We start from the raw sequence: 16,048 nt of genomic DNA, 5'->3' as shown, positions 1-16,048 counted from the left end.
GCGGGAGGAGGGAGATGTCCGCGCGAGGAACGGAAAACAAGGATGCTGAGCCTGAGGAGCACATGGATTAGAACAAGTGGAAGAAACAAAACTGGGGTCATATGTTTGTGACTGGGCCTTTATTAATACTTAATCATTGAAAAGTCGTTCTTCGTCGAGGGCTCGGGTCGAGCAGCTGCCGACGACGGGAGCGGTGGATGGAAGATGGAGGGACCTTCTCCCCTCTTCTTCTAGTCTGCTCACCTTCCTTCGCTTCCAAGTGACTGTGAATAAAGCTTGTTTATTAGCACACGTTCAATTTTTTTTTTTCTCACAGCAGTTCCCGATATTGTTGTTTCGTGTGTATTTGAGAATGGCCTGGTGAGACGTGGAATGATTGCTGTTTTTGACCAGATCTGTGCACCGCGACCGGATCGCGGGTTTGCGCCACTGCCGGTGAGCACGACGGCTGCGGGCAACATGGAGGCGCTGGGGATGGAAGAAGAGGAGCCCTGGTACGACAAGCAGGACCTGGAGCAAGGTGAGGGATGGGTGACAGGGACACACAACAATGAAACACCGGGAGACACAGGGATCCAGGCCGAACCGGCCCGAACACCGACACTTTTCTGGGTGGAGCTCTGCTCGGTCATCCCTCCCGTGTCTGTGCCATATTACGCGGTTTCGCGGTTTGTCGTTAAGAGTAATGTGTTTTAAGTGATCATTTCATAGTATTTATAATATGGGATGCTCTGTGAACGGGCTTAGTTTCTGGAGGTTCGCTTGCCGAGGAGGGAGGAGCTGTCCAGTCCAGTGCAGCGCGCTCTGCTCACTGCGCAGTCGATCATGATCATCGTGACAGCGGGTGTGGCAGCGACGCCGTCATATTAATATTAGCGCTAGAAGTACGTTGATCGCAATTAGGAGTAGGTAAGAATTGTTTCGAATTCAGACGTGCAGTCAGGAGTTGGTACGAAAAATCTGGATTTATTCAGTGCCGCAGTTTCCGCCCTCTCGGTCGGTTCAGTCAGGGTCCATTTCTGACAACGCGTTGGAGGACGCGAATTGGAGCCCCCCCATGGCATGTTCTTCAGACCACGTGGGTAAAACACGGTGCACCGACATGGACAGCAGCCTCGGAACGAGCGCGTCTGTCCGGGAGCTGAAAAATGTTCAGCCCTCCTTCCAGGAGAAGAAACCGCGTTTCTGCGTCCTGGTTATTTTTGAATATCGGTGAGGTTTTCTTCTGGCGCTTTATAATTCAGGGGGTGCCTGGCTTCCTGCTGTTTTTACATCGTCGGTACACATTCAGGTTGTGTCAGGTGTGCTGTCCTCGTGACACCAGCAGTGTAAAACCCAGTGTGGCCCGTACAGTTCTTAAACACTGTGGAAATTGCACTCGATCAGTGGTGCCCCTGTATAATTACCTTGAAATGGTTTATCTCATGAAGGATCCGCATATTGTAAAGGAAACAGTGTCACAGATAGAATTTAGCTCTTATAGAGTAGGATAGATCAAGATAATTTATTAAGGTAATGTTTTGAGTGGTTTTAACCGACATAAATAAGATGTGATAGCTGTTAGGGTTAAGATTAGTTCCTTTTAATGAAAAAAAAAACATCTTTATCCTCCTAAGACCCAGCAGAAAAGTGTTTTTTTTTTAATATATATTTTTCTAGGATTTCAAGGAAGTTTTCCCAAGCCTCACCCCACCAAACTTGTGGTATCACTTAAAGCACATTAGGAATCAGCAATGTGCCATGTGCAGTTTGGGGAGATAACTTCAAAATACATGTCCTCTACAGTGGATAGAAATATTGGGCTGGGATTCAGAAGGATGTAACAGAATGCTTCAGTAGTGACAAGGCTGTTCTTTTCCTTTCTCTCGTTCTTCTGTGTTAACCCTGTCCCCGGTTACCCTCCCGGGGTGCAAACGTCCGCTGTCAGACCTGTATCTGGCCGCAGAGCTGGGGAAGACTCTTCTAGAGAAAAACCGGGAGATGGAGGACTCCCTGCAAGAGCTGTACCTCACTAATGAGGAGCAGGTGCAGGAGATTGAGGTAGGGACAGGTGTTTGGACAAGGTCATGGGCAGGATGCACTGCAGCAGAGGGGCAGGGGTTACGGAGCTCATGTAAAACGCTGCAAGTCTTCGGTCCAGAGCAGGACTTAGTTAATATTGTTAGATGGTTCCTGTGTTACACAATGCATTTTGGTACATTTATTTCTTTAGAGCTGTGATGCTGTGTGTGAAGAAAGTACTTGTTTGGTTTCATGTAGTTGTATTAATGGATAAAGGAATGTACATGTATTAGCATGAAAAATACTCTGGATAATAGTTACATCTGTTTGTAAACTGTTTAAAAAAATGTCAGCATTTTAGATGACCTCAAGTGAGGTTTGAGCAAGAAATAAATTGTTACAGAATGAATAATTATGTATTTCAGAAAGATCTAGCATTATTGCAAGGGACTTTGACATTGACAATAAAAGCATTAGGAGAGACAGAAATACCGCCCTTGACTTGACTCAAAGGGAAAAAAAAGTAGTATTTTCCTCGCTCTACGGTGCCGCCTCCAGTATTTGTCCAAGCAGCTGGAGATGCTGCGAGAAATGAACGAACAGCATGCCAAGGTGTATGAGCAGCTGGATGTGAGTGCACATAAACTGGAGCTCACCAACCAGAAGCTGGTCCAGGAAAGCAAGGAGTCCCAGCAGAAAATTGACAGGTGAGGGGCCATGCAAAGCACGTGCAAGAATACAGATGCTACAACCTGCATGTGTAACTAGCCATAAATGGGTGTATATCAGTCAGTGTTGTTGAATCCATGCTTTCCTCTACTGTGTGTGGGACAGGTTGACAGGAACCATGGAAGCCTTGCAGAACCAGGTGGACTCTCTGACAGCAAGGGTGGAGGAGCTCCGCTCTCTGGAGCAGTTGAGGGCACGAGCTGAGGGGAGGGCCATACACAGGACTGTCCACTCCATCCCCTGCTTCCAGGAGCTGTGCGGGGTGGGCAGGTCAGGGACTTAATGGCACCGCACTGGAACACACAGTCACATCATATAGTAGCTTGGCATCAAAGGTACACTGCTCTCCGTATTATCCACTGACACAGGTAGGTATTTTACCGAGTCCGTTCAGGTTAAACAAAAGAATGGGTGTGAACCTAGAAACCGTTGGCTTCGGGTGTTTAATCCATGCTCTACGTGGTGCCCCGATTCTTTAACAGTGGAACCTCGGAACTCGAACGCTTCTGAACTGGAACAATTCGGAACTCGAACGAGTTGTTCGAGAAAAAATGTCTCAGAACTCGAACGAAATTTCGGAACTCGAACCGATGACTCTTTCAGGCTAAAACCTGTCAGACGCGTGATGCATTTTTTCCCGTAAAACAAAGGGTGCGTGTGACACGTATGGCTTGGTATGAGTCAGTCTTGCCTGAAAACTCGCGGAGTGAACGTCTCGCTGAATTGTGCTGTGAATTTCCACAGGTTTTTATATCTTATAGTAAATAAGCCATCATGGGTCCTAAGAAGGTTACTAGTGAAAGCAATCAGCCAAAAAGGAAAATAGTAAGAGCCATGATAGAGGTTAAAAAGGAAATTGAAAAACAGGATAGAGGTGTTCGCATGGTTGATCTGGCTGCACAGTATGGAATGTCTAGATCTACGATTTGCACTGGGTTTTACACTTCGTATTTATGGTTTTAGCATCAGGTATGTATGTATGTAGGTTTAAATAGGCAATCATTTGGGGGTCTGGAACGGATTAATCCAATTTACATTATTTCTCATGGGAAAAAGTGATTGAGAACTCGAACGCCCTTGTGGAACGAATTAAGTTCGAGTTCCGAGGTTCCACCGTATTGTTTTTAAGCAGATTTGGTATCAACATTCCAGGTGTGAAGACGGCGCTGTAAGGAACCTGGAAGCGGAGCAGCATTCTCTCGAGGAAGAGAACGAGGGCCTGCGTGACGTGGTTGCTGCGCTGCAAGCTGCCATGTGCGCGGAGCGGGACCGGCGCGAGGGGGCGGAGCGTGAATGCGCACACATGCTGCAGCAGTCCGCTCACCTGGAGGAGCGCCTCCTGGTGGCAGACGGTTACCGGCAGCATGTGCTGGAGTTGGAGGCAGAGCTGCGGGAGCTGCAACAGTTGGGGGGCGTACGTGGAGCTGATAGGGCCAATGGCGTTTCTGACACGCCCACTGTCTTGGCCTTGTCGGAGGGGCACGCGCGGGAGGAGGGAGCGGAGCCGAAGGGCAAAGGCGGCGGGACTGGGCTGGTGGGTCCTGACTCGGCTTCAGTGCACAAGAGTTGCAGTGACACGGCGCTGAACGCCATTGCTGGCCGTGACGCACCGGGTCGCAAGTCAGCCGGCTATGGTCCCCGGGCTAATGGCATGCCCGGCCAGGGCATGTCCATCCTGCGTGAGGTGGATGAGCAGTACCATGCCCTGTTGGAGCGCTACGAGGAGTTGCTGGGGAAGTGCCGGCGCCGTGAAGACTCTCTGCACCACGCGGGTGTGCAGACTTCCCGCCCAGTCTCCCGTGACTCGTCGACCCGCGATTGCACGTCCCTCGTACCCCCTCCCAGTGCAGTGGCGACTCCTGCCTCGGGGGCTGCAGAAGGTGTGGACGCGCAAGCGGAGACGGAGGAGGGCGGCCGCGCGGGTCACCACACCCCCGAGTACAAGGCACTCTTCAAGGAGATCTTCTCCCATATCCAGAAAAGCAAGGTGGACAGGAAGTCTTGCAAAGCCAGAAAAAGCAACAAATGACATCTCTTCTTCTCCTGCTCAGACACAGAACGAAACTTGCCGCCCAATAATTTCCGGACGCTTAAGAAATTCTTCTGTATTCATTACTGACAATCACAATGGAATGGTAAATTAATGACCAGCCTCCCACTAACTAAGAAGAATATAAGGACGTGATACAAAAATAAACAAAAGATCTATAGTATATAACACAAAATGCCCCGCTGACTAGTTATGCTGATGACTTGCTGCTTATTTATCGCAATAATAAGTGCGCTGTATGAACACATGAATGACTGACTGCAGAGGAACGTCTAGCGGATCTTTACTGTTGCTTTCTTCGTTCGTAGTTTTAACAGGGTTAGGGTAGAATAAGTGCAAACGTGAAATGAAACAAAGTCCGTGAATGCTTTGGTTTACACATACGTGTGTGTAGAAGCAGTAGGGAAAAGCGAACAATTTCGGGTGTAAAATTGCAATAAATATGTTATGACTAGCTGGACTCGGTGATTTTTTTTTGTTCCAAGACACTGGTTGTATCAATCTGCTTCTGCTGCTAGCATTCCAGATTCCTCTATTCCTGAGCTACGGGATGTCGGTGCGCTTTCGGCGAGACATTACCAGTGGCTCTTACACAGACGTCTAGCAAAGTTGGAATAAACCAACAAAAACGGTCTTTCGCAAATAACTCGTATATGGTTCTTTTTTTAGCAAGGAGCCACTACATATTTGGCGCTCATTTCATAATCTTAAATTCATGTAAAAAAAAGACTAAATGTTACTTGTACTCTGTCGGACCGCGTGGCCTAATGGATAAGGCGTCTGACTTCGGATCAGAAGATTGAGGGTTCGAGTCCCTTCGTGGTCGTTCGTTTTGGACGCCTTGCGATTCATTTTGCCTGTAAGATTTGTAAAGAAATTATTTGCTAAACTCAGCTGTGACATCTTTTTCAGTAACTAAAGAGGAAACTGTGTGAAACACGTAGTTTCAAAGAAACGGTTAGGTAGCCAATGGATGAATGATATAAAGTACTACTATATTTATTGTACGACGTAGAACATATAATAACAGAATTATACAATTTTCGATTTTTTTCTGTGTTTATTGAATACATAGCTTCTGTTACAAATATAAGAATACATATAAAAACAAAATTTAAAGCTTATTTTTCCATCGAGCCCCAGTGGCCTAATGGATAAGGCACTGGCCTCCTAAGCCAGGGATTGTGGGTTCGAGTCCCATCTGGGGTGAAGAGTTTTCTTTCTTCAAACATACAAAGCAAAAACCTGTTTTGCTGGGTAGCCAATTTGGATGAATGATACAAAGTACTATTATATTTACCGTACGACATAGAACACATAACAAAACCTCATACATTCTTGAACGATGAACCTCGGTGCAGCAATTGATAGGGAACTAGGTTTGTTTGAGACTTTCATGTCTGCAGCTGTCTCCTTCTGTCAGTGTAATGCATAAAATTGTATGTTTGCTGAGGTGTACGTCGCTTTGGACAAAGCGTCTGCTAAATGAATAAATGTAAACATAAATATAAATACAAAAAGTCATACAATAACCTTTAAGAAAGATATCTGAAAACAAATTTCCTGTATTAGCAGAGTGGCGCAGCGGAAGCGTGCTGGGCCCATAACCCAGAGGTCGATGGATCGAAACCATCCTCTGCTACAATGTTTATTCATTTTTTTTTAAACTTTAAGAATAATACATTTATAAATACATGTACACGTTAATACACAGACAATGAACGACTTTACCAAGGGGCTATTATTATTATTGTATAATTGAACAACTGTATTAAACATTTCACATTATAATTATTACTCCCATTTCTATACTAGTAATTTAAAAAGAAACTGCCATGATCATGCTGGGTGCACCCGATGTTTTATTGCCGTTCCTTTCAAATTAAACCATGACTGCAAGAAAATAATTTTTAAAAAAAATCATTTTAAATTTTAACATGTTGCCTCAAACTTACGTTAAAAGTGCAGGACAATACGAACAATTGAACGTAAATACTACGTAACAACGTAACGTAACAACATGACGTAAACAATACGTAATCACCAGCCCCAAACACTCACTGCATAACTAAACGGTCGACGTTGCAACAATTTACTAATTATGTCCCGTTTTCTTACAGTATATCATTACCACTACGCGGTATTTTACCACGTAGTGCACGAGCTGTTTAGATTTACCCCTCCTGCTTATACACTGACTGTATTGCGTTCTTCTGGTAAAGTTTTAAAGTGTGCGCACGTGAGATAGTCATGACGCATGAGTGAAGCAGTCAGGGCGGTCGTCGAGTGTAACTCAGTGTAACTGAGTGAAAGAGGTACACAAAGAAGTTTGCCACACTGGTCACAAAAAAGGGAGGGTCCTGTTCTTTCCACGCCGATAATCTTAACTTGTCCCACCGGAGCTAAAGCAGAATGGAGTTCACTTTCAAGTCAACTTCTCGCCTTGGTACGTTTACTCAAAATGAGGTGTGTCTATTCCTGCTTTGTTCTGCTCATTGTGAAGGTTTGTCTTTCTGAAACCTTTACTAACCTGTGCTTTTTCACCTCTGAATTGAAGGGTAGTGTTGAATTAAATGGGTGGTTCACCATGCGGTTCAGAAACAAATTGGACTTCAGTGTCACCTCTCTAGGCCTACTCTGGCCATCAAAAGCAATTTAGGCCTCTCAGTGTATGTTAACATTATCATGTCTGAAAGCTTATTTTGGATTTCTGTAGTCAAGCATCAGCAAACTCAAAAATCTGTTGAAATAATCAAGTAAGCAGAAAGATTGAATTATGTTTAGGTCTTTTTACAAAGGCCCCCCCCACTTTCTTGGAAAATTCCCATTATTTATGCTATTAAAAGCCTGGATCACCAACATGTTCTCCGGTTTCCCACGTTATGAATTTACAAAAGAAGGGGAATTGCTTCTGGACAGTTGGGCCTCTGTCCTGGATGTACCCTACCCCACACTTTATGCTTCTGAAAAAGACTTCACACTACTGCAACATGCATTGGACAAACCATTATTGATCTGGGATGTTTGTTTATTCATCATTCATCTCCATGTTATTTGAATTCAGTTGATTGTGGCATAATGATAAAGAACATGACAGATTTCACCCTCTGTGCAACTGGAGTTTTCATGTTCTTCCCATCTGTGTGGGTTTCCTCCAGATACTTTGGTTTCTTCCCATACTCCACAGACCTGCAGTTCAGGTGAACTGGACACTAAATTGTGTGAATGTGTAGCTTCCCAGTGATGGACTGTCCTGTGAAGGGTGAACACTTTCCTTCCCTTCCCCCTAGTGATTTCAGGATAGGCTCTGGACTTCCACTACCCTAACCACAACAAGCAGTCATTAAAAGTGCATAAGAATAAGTGAGTGAGTGAGTTACTAAAGGTGTATACCTTAGTGTGGTAGGTATCCTGGACTCCTTCACTTAAGTCTATGCAGATACTTAAATTCAAGGTGCTGCAGCACACACACAGTATGCATGTAAAACCACTGAAATGTGTTGGAATTAAAAACGTGACTGTTATAAGTCATGGTTACAGATTTGTAAAGCAATTATTATTTTTGATACACATGTTGGAGGCACTGGCTTTCACTGATGGGCATGAGCATTTTTGATAAATCTCCGTTTTAATGATCCATGTGTTGCAGAAAGACTCCTTTTATTGTATTTTTGTCCAAAGATCATTAAGTACTGCTTGCAGGTAATCCTGACAGTAATTATAACTGCTTGGTTAGTTGCTGAAGCTGCCTGACCACTGAAGAAAGCTGTTCCCCATTGTCCCCCTTTAAGCTTGTACTTATCTTGCTTTTGCACTTGTGATCACACTGAGGATAATGTTATTAAAAGTTATGTACATAATTCACTGAAAATGGTTACATTTTATAGTAATAGGAGTGCAGACTTTGTTCATCTGTAAGAGAATGCAAAGTTTTCCACAACCATATATTTGAATTGTCAAATCCAGGAAGTCCACAATGCTCTGTGGTATTTTAAATATTTTCAATGTTTATTATACTTGCATATGTAAAGCCAAACTGAGTTAAAACATTCTGTGTGTGAACAATACCACTTTCAATTTTACAGAAATGTCATATCTTTGATTTACTTCCATGTCAAAAATAATGCCAATATATATTTATAAAACTTATTAAACAAAATATGTGAACAAGGATGATTTTGGTCACAACAGATTGGTGACAACAGTATTATGAAGCCAGTCCTGAAAGTTTACTTTTCCAGTCTGTTTGCTTTGTGATAAGATATAAAAAAAAAAATCTTGTTCCTGCTGAAGCACAAGAGGTCTGGAGACAATGGCTGTGAGTTACTTGGGCAGGGACATCATCTGCCTCACGTACCACTCTGGGAGGAAGGTGTACGGTGAGTCTCTGTGGACAGAGTAAATGACATCCCTGTTCGGCTCCCATGAGAACAGGTACACTACCCTTGGAAGACAGAGGGAAACATCCAAGATCTTTTCAAAATGACATTCATTTTATCACACCCATGTTTTTAACGTAGTTGTAATTTAAGTGCAGATTTAAATATTTTCTTACTCACCGAGGATCATCTTCTATTGCTGCTGTCTTTGCAAATGAGAGGAAGTCAAAGCAGAAGTTCATGCACACGGTCGGCTTCCAGGAATTGTACTCACTCTGTATGTGATAAGAGCAGCAACAGTTGTGGTCAATGCCTAGTTGGAGGCTGCATGACAGTCATGTCCAACAACAGCTTCTCAAATTTCAATTTACCAAAAAAAAAAAAAAAAAATCAATGGACCTGCGATGTCCTCATGGGGAAAAAGACAGCTCTTGTGCACGCACCTTTATAATCTGAGGTATTGTGGAGGTGTGGTAGGTTTCCACAGAAACCACCGTTCCATCACTGTCGCGGAAACCAGCAATGATTCTGGGGACTCCAGGGAGGAATGACTGAGCCCACCATTTCAACAGCTTGTACCTGATTGATAGAAACTTCCAGTCTGCAAGAGTGCTTAATAACTGTCTCATTAATCTTAACTGACTGCCCTGAATGTAATTTTAAAAGATAGAGTTGTTTAGGACCACCCATGAGGTAAAGAAAAATAAATTTTGCATGACAAACCCATTTAGCTTCTGAAAAAGACACCGCAGAGAGCAGGATGTTAAAATCACCCTGGTGTCATAAAACAATAACCACGTGCCAATTACAGTCCTCATAAAGGTACTACCTTTATATGCTGTCAAGTTCTCTCTCTCTGTGCACGCTACAGATTTTGTCAACATGAGGCATTATATACATGCATTTGTACAGATCAGAAAATTGCATATCTCGTGTGACAGACCTCAGGAAATTTCTTCGTTGCTTTGGCATGCGAATCTCCGCAGAGGTTTTGAGCTCAATGTAGCAGGAGGGGGCAGGGGGTGCCAGTGGGTCTGGATCCCGACAATCCACCTCCCCCGAGAACAGCAGCTTGTGCGGCCCAAGCCGCGTCTGGACCACGGTACAAAAAGCCTCGTTGGTGTTCACCACTCCACCGGGATTGGGGCAAGCACCAACTTCATCTTAAATAAAAAGGGATGGTGTCACGTGAGATTATCAATAGCTATCGCTTCACTGATACATGAGTGAAAACACTGCTGAAAAGGGAAGCGCTCTACCTGCGCAGGTGTACTGCTCAAACTTGTAGCCCCAGTACATCATCTCGTCATGTCTTTCGGTGCGGCTTTCCCGGCTCTGACGGGCAGCCTCCGTCTCCACCTCGCTGACATACAGAGTACCACCGAACTTGGTCACGGCCAGCTGCCACCCCTCCTGAGTCTCGTAGGGTGTGGTCAGTAACTTGGTCAGGTGTCCCCTCCATGTGACGATGTCCACATCGAGCTCACTTGGAATGAGGAGAATCCAAAAATGAATCAGATACTTGAGCTCTGAAGTATCACTGCCCTGCTCTGAGCTGGTGTCCTTCCCAGGGCATATGCTGCCTTGTGGTATTGCAGGATTTACATTAGCTGAAACTTTTCTCCAAAACTTACTACTGACCATGTTCATCTACCTACAATTATTTCACCATTTGCACAGGTGGGTCATTTTTTTATGGAGCAATTTGAAGTAAGTACTTTGCTCAAGGATGCTTTTGACAAAGGTGAGAGTCAAACCTCTGACCTTTGGGTTCAAAAGCAGCAGCTCTAACCCCTACTCTTCCAGCTGTCTTAGCTGTCTGTCCCCTGATAAACTGGGCTAAGCTCCAGCCCACCACAGCCCTGCATCTCACAAATGTTCACAGTGGTCCTTATGAATGCAAATAGCACACCAGTTAAGGAGATGACCTTAATGCACCATACTAATAGTGAGAAAGTTTCTGGTTCAAATCCCCCTGCCATGATATTGCTGCTTAGCATAACAGTGTCAAGCAAGTAAAAATTACTATGAATAATTATGACACCCCCGCACACGGGCAACTGTAGTGCAAAATTGAAAGTCATGTTTTCATGCCACCCACAGCAAGGAGGAGGAGGCAGCAGGTCTGCTCGGCAGTTTGGAGCGGTTTGCCAAGATCCACGTGAGGAGGTGGTCCAGGTTTTCCTTCACGCGCTCATCCCTCCTGACGTATCGCTCGCGGTAGCCCTCGCGCAGGTCCAACTTCGGCTTCCTGTCCGGCTCCACGTAGTAGCGCAGCTGTCGCGCGTCGTTGAAAAATGTGCGCCGAGAGTCGAGGGAAAAGCAGCCCACTTCCACGGGCTGTTTGTACACGGGGAAGTCTCTCTCGTAGAGCGCGGCGCGAGTGCTCAGGATCCGCGGCACCGAGGAAAGCGCGCTCACGTCGCGCTCGGGTCGCGCGTGTTTGCGCCCCTCCGCAGCCTCCCACGAGTCCTCCGCGTCTCTTTTACACATTAACTGTATATCTTCACGGGGTTTTGACTTGTGATCACGCGATCTGTAGCGGTCCATGTTACTTTTTACGATCGAAAATGATTTATTTCTTTTAGGATAAATTTTATGAACGATCAAACGAAGCTAAACCCATTCACTAGTACATCATGATGATGACGATTATGATATGCCGACCGGGGGAAATATTTCTTGTTTAACGAATATTTTAGATAAAATAAAATCTACCTAACCGGCTAACGAAGACGTCAAAGTTGAGACTAACAGCACACTCACTCAGCAGCAGCTCAAGAAGGCAAATAAAACAGTTATAGTATGCAAAATAGCAGACATTTTTCCATTTGCTACTCGGACAGCTATTTTATTAACTGATTTCATGCGCGAACAGTATTGCACATGTCATGAAAACCTCCTTGAGTCACCCGCCTATCAGACCGATAAGGGAAATGTATTGATGCTTGAACCTATGACACGCCCCAGGACTCTTCCTCTTCCGTTTTGCCACCAATGCAGTAAATGTGGCGCCATCTAGTGGTGTGGAGTGTAACGTCTTGTCGGTACACTTCCGGTCTGGCACGACAGTGCGATTGAAATGAACACATTGGGTCAAAGTTACTTGTTCACACCCTGCTCTACAGTCTTACACGAACTGCTGCCTTCCTCATTTTATCACTTCTATTTGAAATCACTGAACACATTTGTTTAGTTGTCTGTGTACAATTCAGTATCATGTAGTCTGAGTCTAAGGTATAGGAAGGACGGATGTTTTTCTTTATTTGAAGCTAAAACTGGAAATTTAAATGAATAAGCGTTAGAACACAGAAACTGAAACCTGTAGGGAAATAGATTAAAAATGGAATAGTTAGGTGCTCAAATTTCCTCTTTTGGCTGAAGGGCCTACTTGTTGAGGTGCTTAACTAGGGTTGGAATGGTATAGTGTTCAATTCTCCTCAAACCAGTAATTTTTTGGGCAAGTATTTTTAAAACAGAAGTCTGAGAGGGCAGGATGTGTGGCTCTTTGGCCTTGTGGGTAAGGTGTTTGTTTGGGAACACTGTGGTGTAATATTCATGTGTCCTTCAACCATTAATTTAGCTTTTTTTAAGCCTCTCTACTTCTAAGGTCATTTTGAAATATGACACCCAAATAGAACATAGCAGTGGTCTTTAGCCTAAGGGTTAAGGCAATCAGCTTGGGTCACAAAGTGTTGGCTCTCAAAGCTTACTACACATGGCTCTTTAGCCAAGTGGTTAGAGTATTTACCAAGGAGTAGAAATGTTCAGATCTTGGCTTTTGGGTCCTGGTGGGGAAGGTGATTGACTTGGGTCAGAATGGAGTGATGTTCAAATGTCCTCTAACCAAGTAACTCATGGTGGGTTTTTTTGGTTTCTCTACTTCTATGGTCTCTTTAAATATCAAACTATTCTGTAAGTGGCTCTATAGCCCAATAGTTAAGTTCTTTATAGAGCACTCAAAAAGTCCACTGTTCAAATCTTTTCTTTTGCCTTTGGATCCTTGTTGTAAAGGTCATTGACTTGGGTCAGAATGGAGTGGTGTTTAAATGTGCTCTAACCAAGAGATTCATGATGGGGTTTTTTTTGGCATCTCTACTTATAAGATCTCTTGGAATAGCAACACCCACTACAAGCAGCTCTTTAGCCAACTGGTTAGAGTGTTTACATAGTAGTAGAAGAGTTCAGTGTTCAAGTCTCTCTTTCTTGGCTTTTAGGTCCTTGTGGGGAAGGTGATTGACTTGGGTCAGAATGGAGTGGTGTTTAAATGTGCTCTAACCAAGAGATTCATGATGGGGTTTTTTAGCATCTCTACTTATAAGGTCTTTCTGAGTAACAGCACTCACTATAAGTGGCTCTTTAGCCAACTGGTTAGAGTGTTTACATAGTAGCAGAAGAGTTCAGTGTTCAAGTCTCTCCTTCTTGGCTTTTGGATCCTTGTGGGGAAGGTGATTGACTTGGGTCCGAATGGAGTGGTGTTTAAATGTGCTCTAACCAAGTGGTTCAGGGTTGGTTTTTTTGCTTTTTCTACTTCTATGGTCTCTTTGGATATCAAAAGGCCTTGCAATTGGCTCCATAGCCAAGTAGTTAGGTTCTTTGTGTAGCACTCCAGAAGTCCTCTGTTCAAGTCTTTTCTTTTGCCTTTGGATCCTTGTTATAAAGGTCATTGACTTGGGTCAGAATGGAGTGGTGTTTAAATGTGCTCTAACCAAGTGGTGTGTAGTGGGTGTTTTTTTGACAGCTCCACTTCTAAGGTCTCTTTGAGTAGCCCTACCCTTTGTGAGTGCCTCTTTAGCCAACTGGTTAGAGTGCTTGTTTAGTAGTAAAAGAGTTCAGTGTTCAAATCTTTCCTTCTTGGCTTTTGGGTCCTTGTGGGGAAGGTGATTGACTTTGGTCAGAATGGAGTGGTGTTCAAATGTGCTCTAACCAAGTAAGTCATGGTGGGTTTTTTTTGGCATCTCTTATAAGGTCTCTTTGAAGAGCAAGTGGCACTACATGTGGCTCTCTAGCCAAGTGGTTAGATGGTTTGTCTGGCAGTAAAGGGGTTCAGTGTTCAAATCCTTTCTTTTGCCTTGGGGGTCCTTGTGGTTAAGGTGATTGGTTTGGTGTGAGGTGGGGTTCCAACCTCTTCTGAGCAAATGGTTCAATATTTTTTGGTATGTCTACTTCTAAGGTCAGGGGGGTATTTGTAGCGCTGTCTGTAGCCTGGTGAGTAAGGTGCTGACTTTGTGTCCACAGAGTCAGGTGTTCAAATCTCCTTCAAATTTTGTTAAATGTTTGCCCTTGAGGAACTGCTAACATTAATGCCTTCTGAAAGTACAAGTGATGTTTGAGGGCAAAGTGTAAAGTTTTTGAGAATTCTGCAACTTCAGTAGAATAGGTATTAAATGAAGACACTCCTAAGCTGTACCAGAGGCTTGGTGGAGTGGTCAAGGAGCTACACTAGAATGCCACATGTGTGGGGTTCAAGACCCAGTGCCAACCAACCCTGGAAAGTGAAGGTAAGTGCATGAGATTGGGGTGTGTGCGGGGTGTGTGCGGGGTGTGTGCGGGGTGTGTGCGGGGTGTGTGCGGGGTGTGTGCGGGGTGTGTGCGGACCCAGTGCCAACCAACCTGGGAAAGTGAAGGTAAGTGCATGAGATTGGGGTGTGTGCTTTTTTTTTTGGCTTTAAAATAGATGGAAAGTCCCCACATAGGGGTTGCTTTTTTTTTTCTTCCTTCCTTCCTTCCTTCCTTCCCCCCTCTCCTCCTCTCTTCCTTCTTGGAACACCCTCTTACACCACATTCTTCAGCCTCCTGAAGTGCTGGTACCAGTGGCAGACAGGTATGTATTCTATGCTTGCCTTCTGGAGGACTTGAACCAGCAACCTTGCTGTCAGGAGTCCAACTCCTTACCTCCTAGGCCATCGCACTGCCTCTCACAAAGGTGTTCAAACATCTCTGTCATTCCTCAACAAATGGACAGAGCAGGAAAATTTCAAGTGACATTAAAGGATACAAGCTACTAAGCAGGGCTTGAACTAGCAACCTTGCTCTTAAGAGTCCAACTCCTTACCACCTAGGCCATCCCACTGCCTATCAAAAAGATGTTCAAACATCTGTCATTCCTCAACAAATGGATAGAGCAGGAAAATTTCAAGTGACATTAAAGGATACAAGCTATTAAGCAGGGCTTGAACTAGCAACCTTGCTCTTAAGAAGCCAATTCCTTACCTCCTAGGCCAGCCCATTACTTAGGAACAAATGTTCAAACATCTCTGTCATTCCTCAACAAATGGCTAGAGAAGGAACCAGCACCATTGCACCCAGTAGTTCACACACACAAGCCCTGGACCACTGCAGTTAAGGCCCTTTGAATTTCAAACTCACACTGAAAGGCAAACAATCCATTAGTCATAAGTGCAATTTCAATGGATTCAAAGCTGCAACCACAGGAATGCCAGTTTATCAATGTACTGACAGCAACATCAAGAGCCACATGTGTTGCTTACAGTTAGATGAAAAGAAACACCTCTTAGAAGCAATTTGAACCAAGCACCCTGAAGATGGGAGACTTGTGCTCTAACCACCAGGCTGCTAGGGATTTACCCTTAAAAGCTTCAAAACTAGTCAAGTAGTACTGACATGATGTCAAACGACTCAACCATGAAGACAGAGTGAAGATATAAAACATACAAAAAGTGTTTTGAGCACTACAGTTATTAAAGAAGCTCATCTTAAACACTTTGGACAGTGATCTTCCTCATGGGTACAGGGGTTTGGGATCAAACCTATGACCTTCACCTACAAAGGCACAAGGTAAGTTTAACCACTAGCACTTACACCACGAGATATCACAAGGCTTATGTAGTGCTTTTCTTTTTGTCAAATTCTTTTGTCTTTTGTGCCA

The 16,048-nt window shown here is 44.2% G+C and overlaps 2 protein-coding genes and 2 non-coding genes across 5 annotated transcripts; 3 read left to right on the top strand and 1 right to left on the bottom strand.

The window, feature by feature from the left end:
- The first annotated feature begins 190 nt into the window (after positions 1 to 190).
- On the top strand, positions 191 to 5,233 carry LOC108937183 (cerebellar degeneration-related protein 2-like). Of its 2 annotated transcripts, XM_018756988.2 has the most exons (6): positions 191 to 265; positions 394 to 520; positions 1,928 to 2,040; positions 2,560 to 2,708; positions 2,836 to 3,000; positions 3,883 to 4,759. In XM_018756988.2, exons 2-6 carry the CDS (start codon positions 460 to 462, stop codon positions 4,757 to 4,759), a joined length of 1,365 nt encoding a protein of 454 aa, XP_018612504.2. In that variant the 5' UTR covers positions 191 to 265; positions 394 to 459. The 2 variants fall into 2 exon arrangements, with proteins under 2 accessions (XP_018612504.2, XP_018612496.2); XM_018756980.2 differs by lacking the exons at positions 191 to 265; positions 394 to 520 and adding an exon at positions 538 to 1,212 and having other exon boundaries at positions 3,883 to 5,233.
- Positions 5,234 to 5,533: 300 nt separating this feature from the next.
- Positions 5,534 to 5,606, top strand: trnar-ucg (transfer RNA arginine (anticodon UCG)). The gene has a single exon. It is a non-coding gene; the product is annotated as a tRNA-Arg (tRNA).
- A 310-nt stretch (positions 5,607 to 5,916) lies between these two features.
- On the top strand, positions 5,917 to 5,989 carry trnar-ccu (transfer RNA arginine (anticodon CCU)). Its single transcript has one exon. It is a non-coding gene; the product is annotated as a tRNA-Arg (tRNA).
- A 2,848-nt stretch (positions 5,990 to 8,837) lies between these two features.
- dxo (decapping exoribonuclease) lies at positions 8,838 to 12,352 on the bottom strand. Its single transcript, XM_018756999.2, has 6 exons — positions 11,261 to 12,352; positions 10,419 to 10,645; positions 10,103 to 10,322; positions 9,603 to 9,738; positions 9,340 to 9,434; positions 8,838 to 9,224 (listed from the first exon to the last, which is right to left on the bottom strand). Exons 1-6 carry the CDS (start codon positions 11,707 to 11,709, stop codon positions 9,104 to 9,106), a joined length of 1,248 nt encoding a protein of 415 aa, XP_018612515.1. The 5' UTR covers positions 11,710 to 12,352; the 3' UTR covers positions 8,838 to 9,103.
- Between the last annotated feature and the right edge of the window lie 3,696 nt (positions 12,353 to 16,048).

Source organism: Scleropages formosus, chromosome 8 (assembly GCF_900964775.1).
Source record: "Scleropages formosus chromosome 8, fSclFor1.1, whole genome shotgun sequence".
Taxonomy (NCBI): domain Eukaryota; kingdom Metazoa; phylum Chordata; class Actinopteri; order Osteoglossiformes; family Osteoglossidae; genus Scleropages; species Scleropages formosus.
The sequence above is the reverse complement of the archived record's forward strand: the minus strand, read 5'-3'. Positions and strand labels throughout refer to the sequence as shown.